This window comes from Dermacentor andersoni, chromosome 9 (genome assembly GCF_023375885.2).
Source record: "Dermacentor andersoni chromosome 9, qqDerAnde1_hic_scaffold, whole genome shotgun sequence".
Lineage (NCBI taxonomy): Eukaryota > Metazoa > Arthropoda > Arachnida > Ixodida > Ixodidae > Dermacentor > Dermacentor andersoni.
This window is the reverse complement of record NC_092822.1, coordinates 53,421,046-53,435,774: the sequence shown is the minus strand read 5'-3', so window position 1 is coordinate 53,435,774 and position 14,729 is coordinate 53,421,046. Positions and strand designations below refer to the sequence as shown.

Here is a 14,729-nt window from a genome sequence, read left to right as displayed (position 1 = left end):
CCACTACACAATGTTTCTCTCCCACGCACCAGGTTACCTTATTCTTGCTTGTGGAAGGCCTCCCGCTTCTTGGGTCATCTTGCACTTCCTCGCGCCCCTCTTTGAGCCTTTTGCCCAATCAAACACACGCGTGTGTGACGTGGTGTCATCTCCATACACTTACAGAAGCATTTGGAGTGCTTCTAACGGAGTTTTTCATAACAGAACAAGAAATTTCAGGCTCGTTCATTGGCCCATTCCCATCGTTCATTCCTCAGTTCTCACAGCTGAGCGGCGTGACATTCCCCATGACAATGCGGGAAAGAAGAAACGTATCATTGAAGAAATGCTATTGTCCGTAGAAGTAATAAGTAATAATAAGTAATTACTGCAGAAGTAATAATAAGCTTATCCCTAATTCTCATTTCACCCACACAGCAGACCCAGTTCCTTTACTTTCCAGACAGACCTGTATGTATATACTCGCGGACAAATTTCCGTGGTTATGAAGGGGAAGCTACGGTGGCAAAGCGTGCATGAGTGGGAACGCTTCTGAAAAGCCATTTGTCATTTGCCTTCCGTTTGCACTGGTTAACTCTGAAGGAGACGGTCTGACACCAGGAACGTACATGTGTTTAGACTTCCCTTCAGCGGCAGTTTCACGTAGCATGATTGGTTGTCTGTCGCGGGAAATGGATGAGCAACACACGCATAGGCGCGTGAAAGAACGTGCACGTCACCGTGCATTGCGGAAGGAGCAACCCAATTTATAGAAAGTTATAGATAACAATCTATTACAGTGTACCTCCAGAGACCACCGGATAGAAGAAGGGATGCAACGGACGCCGCTACTTTTTGTTGCATTATTACATCTTTAACCACACACACTTCGCATCTTGCCACAATGTATTACAACAAAATTAGCCCAATATGTCACTACGTCATTATTCAGATTGCACACGTTTTTATTTTCCGGAAAACCGTGTCCGTATTTGTTCTTTTAGAAATGACCGAACACTGTGTTGCACGACAAGTACTTGTAGCAAGCACATGACATTTTACTTCCACTGAGGACTCCTACAGGCTTTCATTCTTCTTTTATCAGTGGTCCCGCTGCACACATTAAGAATATTCATTCGACGACGATAACTAATGAGCGTTGCAATATATCGATGGTATTTAGCAGCTTACGCATACGTTTACAAGAATGCCACTAGTCTCCCTCTTAGTTATCGCCTGCATGTTTTGTACCATGGTAAAAGGGCACAGAAGGTGAACAGGAAAACTTAGAGCTGTCCAAACAGCTTTCTAGTGAAGGCTCGCTTCAATCGGAGGAGGTATTGCCATGGCGGATTTGTGCTGTCACGAGGATATTTTTCGACTCGTCCAGCCAGCATCCTTTCGCCAAAAAGAAAGCTCTCCAAGTCTCACTCCGCCTTCATTACACCTAATATGCGTATAAAACAAGCGCTGATACTCACAACTCTTGCTTTGAACCTATATTCTACGAAAATTGAGAATACACTGTTTCCGAGTCGAGAAAAAGACACCAGGTTGTCGCTAATCAGTTAATCTTACGCGGAGCACGTCAGCGCGTGCTCACCAGCGCCAGACACCACAAGCCAAGCGACGCCATTTCTTCCTCGTTGAGGTGCTCGCCGTCATTGTCCTCCTCCTCGCCCTCCGTTGAGGACTCGGTGTCAGCCTCGCAGCCCGAGTCCGCTTCTTCGTCGATCCCGGAGGCTCGGCGTTTTATGCGTTTGCGCTTGACGTCACGCACGATTCTGCTGAGTCTGCGCTTCCTTCTCGGGCGGAATCCGCCGTCGACCTGCGGAGGGCTGTAGTTTAGTACCGTGGGCCACAGCCCGTCGCCCAAGTCGATCTCCGGGCCCAGGTGGAAGAGCGGTTCGCCAAAGTTGTGCAATTCGTCCGTCATTCGATCGGCCGTGGGTGCGCCACGACCTATCGTTATCCACGATGTCGGCAGGCAAGATCCTCCGGGCTCTTCGGCTACCGCGACACCATCCTCAGGATCATTCGACCTCGGAACACCCTCACCATCGTGCTCCATACCAGCCACCTTGAAACAGGCGTCCTCGTAGGCCTGCGTTAAGGACAACACTTCCTCGGTCTTCTCTTCGACTTGAGGCACTGGTAGCTCTAATGGATAATCCGAAACGCCATGAAAGTCCTCCAGGTAGACGACTTGGTCGGCGAGCTCGTCGTCGAGCGCGTTACTGAGTGCAAGCTCATCGTTGGGCGCTGCTTTGTCCTCTGTCCTGCTGCCTTCGTCGTCGCTGTGAGACGCCGATTTCGCGGAATCCGTCTGCTCGAATTGCAACGCAGAAGGTACCATCTTCGTCCGATCTGGATGCGGTATTAGGGAAATGCGAACCGGGAGCTATCTTCCACGTGGGTCTTTTCACAGCGGTCATGCCACGCGCGATTCACAGCGACGTTGCCGTTCTTGTGGCGGTGCTCAGCGTTTTCATCTTCTGACGCTTCTTCAGCTTGGCCTTTGCGGTCTGCGCACGGGAACCCCAATGCATAACGAGTGAGAAAGTGGTCGCCAAAGACATGCATATTAGATTACAGGAGGTATACTACAGTCGCGTCAGAATACATAACAATAAAGGCAAGTACACACTTTGAAATAATACGATCACGAGTAGAATTGCTCTCCGTACCTCGAGCTCCCGCCTTCGTCTTCTTCTTCCTCGAGCTTCTTTTTTAGCAACTTGTATTTTCTTTAAACACCATCGAAAATGTATTCGCTGCAAAAAAAATGGCCAGGAAACCAAGGACTCAAGTTTGGCTCACGTATACAGAGGAGAGGGACTACAAGAAAATTAACACTTGTCTCTTTTACAATGAAACTGTTTACGCGTACCTCGTGCCGTCGTTGTCGGAGTTCGCTAAAACTGTCATCATCAGCAATGGCTCGAGCGTCGTCTTCTTCCACAGTTGGCTAATAGGCGCCCCTCGGCGCTACCGCGCGAATGTGCGCCTGCCACTGCTGCCGCGTTCGTCGCCATCGTCGTCTTCTTCCACAGCTGGCTCCGTTGCCGCTCCTCGTTCCCACGTAGAGTTTTACTTCTGATGTAGTAATTGGGAGGCTACATTTAAGGGGGTATGAGCCATTCATTGTCTTCCGTGACGAACAGATGTAATTTTGAAGCAGAAGGCTGTGATTGTGAAATGTAAACGCTGTCATCTGCCGTCAACTCAAGAGCAAGCAACGGAAGATTCAACGTCTCTACACAAAGCACTGCAACCGGAGGAGGGACACCGATAAGTGCAAGCACAAGAGACGACAACTCTAGACCAAGCGGTAGAAGAGACAACACAGTACCAAGCAAATACATTGTGCACAAAGTGAATAAAGACACAATCAGATGGATTTCATATCACGCCAAACCTTGCTCTCATTACTGGCGCGCAAAAAGGTGGCGGAGCAACTTGCACGCGAATAAAAGCACGGCATAACACAGACAGAAACCTCATGCGCAAAAAAAGAAATGATGAAACACTGGAAAAACCCTAAAAACGCACTCCTAAAGCATGCTTACCACGCGAAGCACGCAAAAGCAAAAATGAGGTGAAAGAATGGTGAAACCTAATATTTACAATACAGACTGCTTGCGGAATTTGACTTGCGTAGTGTAACATTCGATCGGTGTGACTAACACAGCTTCGCTGTTCGACCATTATCACGTACTGGAACGGGCGGTGATTTTTCTTCTGGCTTGAAAAACGCCGTTTAACCTGTTCTATCCCTGGCTTCTTTTTTCTTTCTCTTCTCAGCGGTTATGCACGAATTCGCTGAAAACAAAATATCAGATGTCAAAATTGGCGAATAGCTTATGCGGATAGCGGGCTACGACTGAACATGCACAGAACGTAACACAGCCTTCGGTCATTGCGTTCGCGTCCATCCAAACACCCTAAACGCAAGGAAACAGCGTGGGTTCCCAACCGCTTTGGGTGGCTCGCGCGGGCGACGAGCAGTCGCGTGGTAGCCAAGGGAGACATACGAGCCGCAGCCATCCACATCCCGTATCGCTCAGTCACGTTGGTTGCAGTGCAAAATTGACGTGTTCCGGGTAATATTCGGCATTTTTCAGAAGCAAGAGACTAAGGGCAACGCAAGGAGGTGCTAGCGGCGCTAGGGTCAGCATCCCTCCACCCCCATCCCCTCCTTTTGACTCAAGAACGCCAGAAATGAGTGGTACAAATAAGAACGTATCCATTATTTTTATTACAAACATGCCTGAGCCTTTAATTGAAAATTCGTTCCTTTAGGTTTCACTTCTAAGAGGACTCCTCTCGTTTTTTCGCTCTCAAGCTCCTTTCATGTTCACAACTGGCGCGTCCCGAGAGCGCAACCCAACGCTGCTCTTGCCGCGATTCCAAAACTCTGATGCTCCTCCAAACTCAGAAGGAACCAAGGCAAGGTGGCTGGGGACCCCAACGGCGTGGGGCCCAAATTCTAAAACTATCTCATTAAACAGCACTTCCGAAGTACACTGCTGACGTCGGCAACGGTGATTGATCATGGCGGCACAGATCATCGTTGACATATTTTAGTAGATTACATGACAACGTGACGACGAGACCGTTGGCGAGGCGATGACAGTGACGATGGCGTTGGCGGAATGACGACGACGAAGATAAATGCGCGACGGCAGATTCGCGAGGATGATATGACAACAACGAAACGGCTACATAGACGCGAAATCGACTGCGCACCTCATGCTTTCTTATCCGCTCGTTTACTTCCCGGCGGTCGTCATGTACTCAACTGACCATTCGGTTTAATACCGCACAGATATCATTCACTACTGTGGGAGTTGGCCTAAGCGAAGCTGTGATGAATCGGCAAGACGAAACGACCGCATCTCGGAAAGAAATGCGCTCCGCACAGCTGCGACGAATGCTCTTGGTGACGGTGCGCATTATTAGTTGACCAAGAAACGCGACAGACCGCCGCCATTGACAACAGCATCCAAATCTTCAGACGCCACCAAACGTTCGCGCAACACCCCATGCTTCTCGAAAAGCCTCAAACGGGTTCATACGTCCAATTCAACATTGCGTAATGGATACGCAAGAAGCTCGGTCACGAAAATTTATCATTCCGCGCGTTCTTTGACGCTTCGCTGCGCAGCCTCGGCGTCTTCTCGCGCGAGTAGCCACGTGAGGCTGCCGTGACGGGCTGCAAGCATAAACACCACAGAAGAAAAAAAGAACGAAAAGAAACTGACCCGAGATAACGCATTACAGCTGTATACCACAGCTTGTTTGTTTTTAAGGAGTTAAACGTTTTTTTTTTATTATTCAATGCTCAGCCTATATCACGAACAGTTTCAATCAACTGCGGTCAAGAACACATTAAACCATTTCTAAGTGCCGACGTGGCCACTGCAAACGGTCTCTCTAGCATCCACCCCGTTGCACCTGATGTCCGAAACGGAGCACATTATTGGTGTTTCGGCGGCAAATGCGCACCGCAAGTGGGTTGCGCGAGAGCAGACGCCCTCGGCTGACCAAGGAAACGTGCGACAGACTCGGAGAAAGCCATTCGCGTTATTCATCACGCAAGTTCCACGCACAACGAGATCCATGAACACCTATGCCTTTGTACAAGGAAGATTCTAATCATGAGTATGCACCGTAAACCGATAACATTGAGGGAACACGCTAGGCCAAGCTGGGCGCCGAGCAGCTTTTGCACTGCCGGGTTTGAGTCTGCGATAAGGCTAAAGTGATTGCACTGGTCCTGGTCCAGCGCCTGTCTGTTACTATTCCACCTCGTTGCTGCATCAAATAACCTATCCGTAGAACGCAGTATATTGCAATTACTGTCCTTTTTATGTCATCACGGAGGCAGTGTCAAACTTATGAGTACCGTAATAATAATAATAATAATAATAATAATAATAATAATAATAATAATAATAATAATAATAAATCTTTTATTGCACATAACGTATACAGGGCAATGAAACGGGCCTGTCAAAGCCTCTAGTGGCTTGAGGGACTTGGCCCGGCAGAGTCGGCAGACGGACGTGCAGTAAAACATAAAATATGAACATAATATAAACGCAATATATCAACACAATACAAACATGAAATCAATAGTGACTAAGGTGCAAAAAGTTATGAAAAGTAACATCAACAAGAAATGAAAAATAAAGAGCAAGGAACAGTATTTTAACAATTCGTACCTGATCATGAACATTTTTCAGGCATATAGGAACCGTGTTACAATGAGTGAACCATGATTTTTAGCGCTTTTTTTGATGTTGCGGAAAACATTTCCTCTGGTAAGTCATTAAAAATTTGGGGAACATAAACACAGCGCCTGGCTTCCCCATGCCTTGTTGAGGAGCGCGGCACCTTAAAACGAATGGAACTACGCAGGCTTCGGGAGGCTGTATGACGTGTTTTGAAATTGCTGTCCCAGAAATGTTGCACCACTACAGTCTGTAGAAAGAGTGTTCGAAAGCATGGAAGACCAAGGGCTGTGAAAATATTATCAGACACAGAGAAGGGGGCGTTATATGCTATGTTTCTTAGTATGTTTCTTAATAAAGTGTCAACTCTGTTTTGCCATTTGGCTGAGCAAAAAGCAAAAACAGTAATCCCATATCTGAGAATGCTGTACACCAGAGCATGCGCAATATTTTTTTTTATGTGAAAGGGAACAATGGATTTTATATGGAAAAACAACCAGGCCGCGCTCCGAAGCTTACCACAAACATGTGATAGCTGGCTGTGCCAAGACATATCACTGTCGAAGAAGACACCCAAGTATTTTACCGAATTCACATAGGCGACAGGCACGCACCGACAGGGATAACAGCCGTGAACATGTAGAAAAATGGGCGCATCTATAGCTGTTAGTTTTAGTGGGGATCTGAAGCAAACGAGTTTCGTTTTAATTGGGTTAACCTCCAAGCAGTTATTAGTGAACCAAGTCATTGTTTTGTGTATATTATTCTGGAGATTAGTAATGGCCATGTTGTAAGAAAGGTGCTTGGAAAGCAAAACAGTGTCGTCGGCATATTGAAATAATAAGCCTTTGGAAATAACGTGAGATAAGTCATTAACGAACAAATTGAACAGAAGAGGTGATAATATGGAGCCCTGTGGAACCCCGGCCTTCATTGGAAGTTGACTACTTACATTTGTCATCCCGTCTAAAACAACCACTTGTGAACGACCGGAAAGGTAATTCTTGAGCACATCATAAAACGGACCTCTGAAGCCTATGGAGTATAGTTTTTCTAATAAAATACCGTGATGAACTGTTTCAAAAGCTTTAGAAATATCTAAAAATAAAGCAACGCTAAACATATTTTGATCGAAAGCTGAAAAAAGTTCATCGGAGAACTCTTCCAGAAGAGCTACAGTACCACGACCAGGAACGAAACCAAACTGGCGGGTTGACAAAATGGAAAATTTTTCAACAAAGGACGACATAGATCTCAGAAGAAATTTCTCGATTATGTGGGAAAGTATAGGCAAGATCGAGATGGGTCGATAGTTTTTCATGTCGTCTTTTTGTCCTCCTTTAAATAGCGGTTTAACTAAAGCAGTTTTAAGTTCATCTGGGAAAAACGCAGTGCGCAGAAAACCATTTAGCATGAAGATCAGCACATCAGACAATGCCTCGAAGTTTCTTTGAAGCAAATGTGCTGACAAGCCGTCAATACCAGGAGGTTTATTCCGCTTGAAGCTAAAGATTATATCACGCAGTTCTTCTTTTGTAATGCTGGCTAGAAAAGCGGACGCAGAGTTTGATTCTTTCAACGTGTATTGGTATGTCTGACTGGACGATGATTTCTCTGAGGCCAGTGCAAAAAAACGATTAAAACTATCTGCGACTTCAGCGCAATCTCCCGGAAAGAAAGAAAGCGGGGAGGTGCTTGCAGAATTTTTGCCGCGAAGGTGGTTTATCAATGACCACGTTTTAGCGGCGTTCCTTGACGACTGGCGAAATTCTTGAGAAAAGTACTGGCGCTTCGTGGACCTTAGCAGAGCGACCACCCTATTTCTTGCGGCTTTATACTCCAGTCGTAAGGCTTGATTTTTTGGTACCCGTTTGCACCGTCTCCAAAGTATGTCTCTGTATGAAATGGCGCGGATTACGTCGGGGGTCAACCAGTTATATTCTCTTCGGCGCTTTTTTATTACGACGCGTTTAGAATTGTTCTCAAACTTCCTTATTTGGTCGCAGAGGATACTATAGACCTTCTCCGGTGAATTAGACTCAGTTATTGCTAACCAGTTAAAATTGCTAATTAAGCTATCTAAGACTCCATGGTCCGTTATTGTAATATAGATGAGGTTATTTGGAACAGCGTTTCGTGAAGCATTTGATAAAGGAAAAGATGGAGACGAACGACAAGCAACCAGATAGTGATCCGCGAAGCGCTGTAATATAACACAGGAGGCAAACGAGTAGTTAGGAGCACGTAAGACAATGTGGTCTATACATGAACTAGTTAGATGATCGTTAACCATTTCTTCACGAGTAGGAAATGTTGTAGTATTTATTAAACCACATGAGGATAGGACAGACAAGTAATCGGAAACGGTACCCATTGTAGGGCACAATGTATTTATGTTTAAGTCGCCCACTAAACATACTTCTTCCACGGAATTCCAGAGGTGCAATATTTCTTCGAGTTCTAACAGAAATCGGGTGATACTAGCGCACGGCGGCCGATATACAGCCAACAAATTTAAACACCGGGCGCCGCACGTTATCTTCAACGCTAAACATTTCGCATGCGCGAAGTTCACGTCCATTGATGAAACATCCAATTTATCGCTTACAAAGATGGCGATTCCACCACCTCGACGATGAGGCCTTATCACAAAGCGACTTTGATAGCCTGGCACTGAAAATGTACGCAAGCTGGCATCTGAAGTATTGATTTCTGTCAGCACGAATACATCGACGAATTCTATTCCTGCCGTAGCGACAAGCTTGAATTCTTCCCAGTATTTGCGAAGGCTCCTAATATTGGTATTTACAATAGTGAAATCATTATCAATGCTCACACCAAAAGTATCCTTGAATGACTGAAAATGTGGAAGCTGGTAGCACGTGTTGGCCATGATAGCTACACAATGTTGTCCAAGTCAGCATGTCTGATTATTCGAAGAAGCGACGATCCTTCACTCTTTTTCACAAAAATCTTGCCACGCTTCACCCAGGCAAACTTGTACTCCATTTGCTTTGCTCTAGTCCTAGCACGCCAGAATAGGTCACGGTTTAGTCTTGTCAGGTTTTCGTTCAAAAATATATTTTCAAGCGAACTAGCTTCGCAGAGTTGTAGAAGCTTTCCTCGGGCATCGAACAGAATGTTTCTGGCAGCAATTGAAGTGAAACGCACAAGGACCCTCGGAATAGAGTTACGTTTGCCCGGCAGACGATGAATCGCCTCAACGTTCAGCAGGGAAAATTTTTGGAGGTGTAGTTTTTCAGCGATATCGGAAAGCACTTCCTTCAGATTTTCATTCTCTTTTTCTGGGAGACCATGGATTTCCAAGTTCATGTTGCGGCTGTATTGCTCACTCTCATTCATGTCAACCTGCAGGCGCTCTAGCTGTTCGGCTTGTGTCTGAACTGTTGCTCGGAGGGCGTTGATCTCTGCATCTCTAGACGTGGCTTGTTCCTTGGCGGTCTTCATTTCACCACAAATGGAATCATATTGTTTTGCTAGAAAAGCCACCGAGTCCTCGAGTTCATGAAATGACTGCGTTAGGCTGACAACTTCGGCTTTCAAGAGGAGCAATGAATCAACCTTTTCGTTAAGCTCAGGTAGACATTCTAGACTCTTTTTTATCTCGAGCAGTTCCAAAATAAAAGGTGAAACCACGCCTGTATCTTCATCAGCCTCGGAAGCATCTACCTGAGAGGCGGAACCACCAGCGCGTTTTTTTGCTGCTCTGCATGTTTTACACACCCACACGTCCCTTTTAGCTGGGCCCATTGTATTGAAGGTACTAGGTGCAATTCCGGAACATGTCTGACCTAAGTGGTACGATAGCGTACAATTAGCACAGGTCATGAATTTGCCATCATCGGGCACTTTTTTGTGGCAAGCAATACATTCAGTAGTATCATTAGACATTGTAACATGTACACAGAGGGCAGTCGACAGCAAATTCAAATTAAGAATGCAGGCAACGAAGAAGACACGCTACCTGTTGAAATACAAAGCGTCAGCGTTGGGCAACGTAATCGCCGCCGACTGCAGAGGATCCCGCGATGTCCGTTGGCTTAAGTAGTTTTCCGATGAAACCAGGCTTTCAGACGAGGTTGGTGATTGCCGCCAGAAGCGGCAGGATGGTTAGCTTCAACGAAGGTGATTATGGCATCCGGGTTATCACGGGAACCGCATTCAGGGAACCGCCTGTTGAAATACAAAGCGTCAGCGTTGGGCAACGTAATCGCCGCCGACTGATAACTAATAACTAATAATAATAATAATAATAATAATAACTAATAATAATAATAATAATAATAATAATAATAATAATAATAACTTCATTGATTTCCTGCAGATTGCTGGGCTGGGCTCCCACCGAGGGGCCAGTCGAAAGACCGTGTCTCCCGACGGTTTCCTCGGTTTGCTGGATCACCCAGAGTTGCTGGTTCAGGCCTGAACTGAGCAGCGCAGTCCGTCAACGCGCCCGGAGGTGCTCACTGGAAGCCGCGATCCCAGTATTGCTGATTAATGCTGGGCGTGCCCATAGTATGTGACATAGTCTGGCTCTGGTGTTACAATACTGGCATAGATTGATTGTACACAATCCGGGATGTATGTGGTTCATGACGACTGGGCTCGTCTATAAAGCTGGAAAAAGTTTTGAGGCTCAGATCGGTGGCGAAGCGACAAATTTGGAGCGAAATGTCCCGAATGTCTATCAAATAATGGCTATTTACTTACCGCTATGGTGGCAACATATGGGGTCACATACGGGGCACCACCTGTGACGAGGGTGCAAGGTCTTCGGCAATCTCGATCTTTTTTTTTTTCCACCTCAGACTTAGTCATGAAGCAAACACGCATCTGCTCCCAAAAGACATTTATCAGCATCAGTGTTGCCAGCCCCTAGACAGCGCTCTGGGGGCTCTGACCGCCACGCGGAGGCGGCTCCGCTGTTGGTGAAACATTTATGAACAAGGGCCGTCTCATCTGTGTTCACTTCTCTCATTGAAGGAGCCGTGTACTTCGTTACGACTGTGCCGAATTCTGTTGTTCGAGCTCAGTTCGAGCTCAGATCATAGCGTAGACCTTAAATGTACCACTTCATGCATCTCTATAAAGTTACTTATGCTGATCGAACCTCTAAAAACTATTTTACTATATTTATTGCTAAAGGACTCAAAACTGTGTCTAGTATTTGTGTAGTGGCGTGGACAGTAGTTAGATGTTGAAGGAACTCTCCACCGTTACAGCATTCTTGTTGAATTATTCTTGCGATTTCATAACTTATTTATTGTTGTCAAACGGACAAATCGAGTACCCTAGGCATTTTGTTACTCAGCCTCTCCGCAGCCGCCATGTTATAAAATATCAGAAAAGGAACCATGTGCAATATTACCGCGAAGTTAAATTTCGTATACAAATTGAATAGTCCCTACTATTGGATTCGAATTGGGGTCTACAATTCACTATTCGAAGTAGTCGAATATCTGTTTCCTTTGAATATATCAGGGTCAAAAAACACTTATTGGAATCTAGAGGGAGGCAGAATGACGACTGGTCCGAATGATTCTGCTGCAGGAGCGCTGCGATTGTTCAGCAGCGGCATCGGTTCCTGAGCGAACGCACACGGGACCAGATAACTTCTGCACAATAACTTCCAGCGATTCGAAAAAGAACGACTCGCTTTTAGGCAGCCTGTATAGGTATTTGTTCCAAGTTGTATATCGCCAGTCCGCCTATGGTTGCAATGATGTAAAACGACAGGCGTTAGTGTAGTTTTCACGCTTCTCAGTTTCAGCGAATACAGCACTGTGCTCGTGTCTGCTGGCGGGCTGTTTTCTTGTTTTGTTTAGGTCCCTGACATGTAGCCTAGGCAACCTAAATGGCTTCTTTATGATTAGGATACTCTCCAGTTTTCCGGACGTCTAATTCTGCAACAGGGTTACGTGCACGTACGTATAAATGTAAGCCTGGTTATTTTTTTTTTACCAAAGTACCTCCTCGCAAACCTCACAATCCGTCTTGCTCTGTAAAAAGGAAAATGCTTGTTTTCGATATGATTCGAAAGTTTCTCTATTCGAACGCGCCTGCTTAAAATGTATCGATTAATATTGTCTAGTCGTTGCGCAATTGTTGGGTTAGGCATTGATGCAGGCACGCCATTCGAGTGTTACAATATTTTTTTTTCCTTCTATTCGTTTATTTATTACATTTCGGTATTTTGTTTATATATACATTTTTCACGAGCACTGGTTTCTGCCGCTCCTTCTGTGATCTCTTTCACAGACAGGATAGCCCACGACAACCAGCGAAGCAGCTGACAGGCCGTTGACAGACGACTGACACACGGCCGTTGACATGTGACTGACAGATGGCCATGTCACCGGCCGTGTGCACAGCACTGCTTTATTCTCCATTCTACACCCTCGCCATTAACGCACGTTCACTCGTTCCAGCACCCACCCGCCTTACCCCCCTCCCCTTTAGAAGAACCCTACCTATATAAACTGGGCCGAGGAAAGCATATGTCGCCTTGAAAAAGACAAGTCCACTTGTTGAAACGTTGGTTCCTGCTTTCAGCTTGTTCTCGTTTTGCTCAATATAAGAACTGGAAGCTTTCTCAAGAGTTTCCTAAAGTTCCTTAAATACTGGTAATGTTAGAAGCTGCGGTCTTTGTTGCGGGTGATATGGCCTTTATGCCCAGAGGATACAGGGCCCTCAAATGATCGTGTGGTTACCTAACTCAACCCAAATCAATCCTTACTACACCGCTAACATAGAATGGCTATTTTTAAACTCCTAAAGTAGGTTATCACTTTGCGCTCCTCGATATACCAATAAATTTAGGTGTCTTTTCTAGTTTCATTAGTTAACTACTACGTATATCCTGATGAGTTCTTTTGCTATTATAGGCATTATTAGGTCTAATTTAGGACTGTGGCATAATTTCGCCCTATTTGTAAGTGCAACACTTATTTTTTGATGTGAACTGAAAAAGTGAAAATTTCCTGGCATGACCTCGCTGAGGGCTTGCTATCTAACACTTCACATTACGAGAGAAACCTCAGTCCGGAATCAGCGTTTCGACAAGGGTATCTGTTTCCGTAACGGCAAGTCCCCCTTTGTGAGTTGTTCACCTGAAAAAAGTTTTCCATACTCTAACTGCAAGCTCACCATACTGCAACTCCACAGCTATTCTATTGCTCTTCCTCCGTAGGCGACCGCAAGCAGTCCACGGCCAGACAGCTCCTGAACCAGGTGCATGAGCATGCTCCACCGCATTGCGAGGCTTCTCTTCGCGTATATAAACATCCAGATATAGAGACGCTGTGCGCTAAATGCGCACCAAAACGAAGACGTACAAAAAAGCAGAGCGCTACTACGAGCTAGTTGGGAGTAGCACTCTACTACCAGTTAGTTAGTAGTAGTTAGTGGTAGTAGCGCTCTGTTGTTTTAAGCCCTCAGCTCTCTAAGCCCTCAGCAGGCCTTTTGTAACTGTGGCCAGTTCCAACAGAATGGTTTTCAATGTAGATGTCTCCCCTTATTTCATGCGCACGGTGAAGACGAAGTTAAGTTTGCACGTAGCAGGACAGCGAAGCCCAATGTACCTCCCGAAACATGCTGATGAAGGCTGCCTGTGAATACGTGAGATTCACAAGTGTCACTGCTTTTAGGGCACCCTTTTAGTGTTTGTACGTGCAGCTTCATTGTTCGTGTTTCCCAGGCCTACTAAACTCCTATAGTATTTAGTTTTGAGGAGAAGCGGTAATAAGCTGGCAAGTTAGTCCAACTGTATCTTTTTATCCGACCCTGGCGTGGCGAATTTCCTAGAGTATTTCAGCTATTTCTAGTAAAACATATTGCGAGTGGACCTATACCAGTATTTTATCTTCTAGACATCTTCATATCTGCGGCTATGGAAAGTTAATGGTTCTACGTGGTACCGTACTACAAACCCGGCACGGGGGGAAGAATCGTGAATTAACAAGGCGTAGTAAATAAATGAGACAATTTTTGTTTAGAGAGGAATGACTCCGTAGCCAATTCTGGGGTGCCAAGAACCGACAGAGTTGTAGAAAACAGAGGCAGCCCACATGACAAAAGAAACACAGTAACATGGAAGCCATACTGAAGAGAGAAATGATAACTCGGGGAAGGAAGAGATGACATAAGGCGCTTTTTGTTACTTTTTTAGTCTCGCCTGTAAAGCGTGCTTTTCCTGCAGAACTAGCATGTACATGGAAGAAGCAAACTTGAAAACAATGACCAACAGGGAATGATCCCCATAAATTGTAATTTCGAAGTGCGTCTGAATTCACAATGCCCATTAATATAAAAGCCCGAGTCAACAAGACAAAGGCATGAACCAGTTCGGGGAAAGAAAAAAAAAGAATGAGAATAAAGAGCTCTACACTTCACTCGTCAACAAAAGCTGTCATGGCCACTGAGCCCTGCGGAGGTAGGACGCCGCGGGTATCTCGGCGAGCAGCCGGCAAAGCACGGCCACTAAAATAAAGAGCT

The 14,729-nt window shown here is 45.6% G+C and overlaps 1 protein-coding gene across 1 annotated transcript; it reads right to left on the bottom strand.

Annotated features, from left to right (window-relative positions):
* Positions 1–1,463: 1,463 nt before the first annotated feature.
* On the bottom strand, positions 1,464–2,690 carry LOC129383958 (uncharacterized). Its single transcript, XM_055068998.1, has 2 exons — positions 2,667–2,690; positions 1,464–2,504 (listed from the first exon to the last, which is right to left on the bottom strand). Exon 2 carries the CDS (start codon positions 2,333–2,335, stop codon positions 1,568–1,570), a length of 768 nt encoding a protein of 255 aa, XP_054924973.1. The 5' UTR covers positions 2,336–2,504; positions 2,667–2,690; the 3' UTR covers positions 1,464–1,567.
* Positions 2,691–14,729: the final 12,039 nt, after the last annotated feature.

Bases quoted from the DNA above. Each gene is read 5' to 3' on its own strand.
- LOC129383958 (XM_055068998.1), bottom strand. From the start codon at position 2,335: ATGGTACCTTCTGCGTTGCAATTCGAGCAGACGGATTCCGCGAAATCG.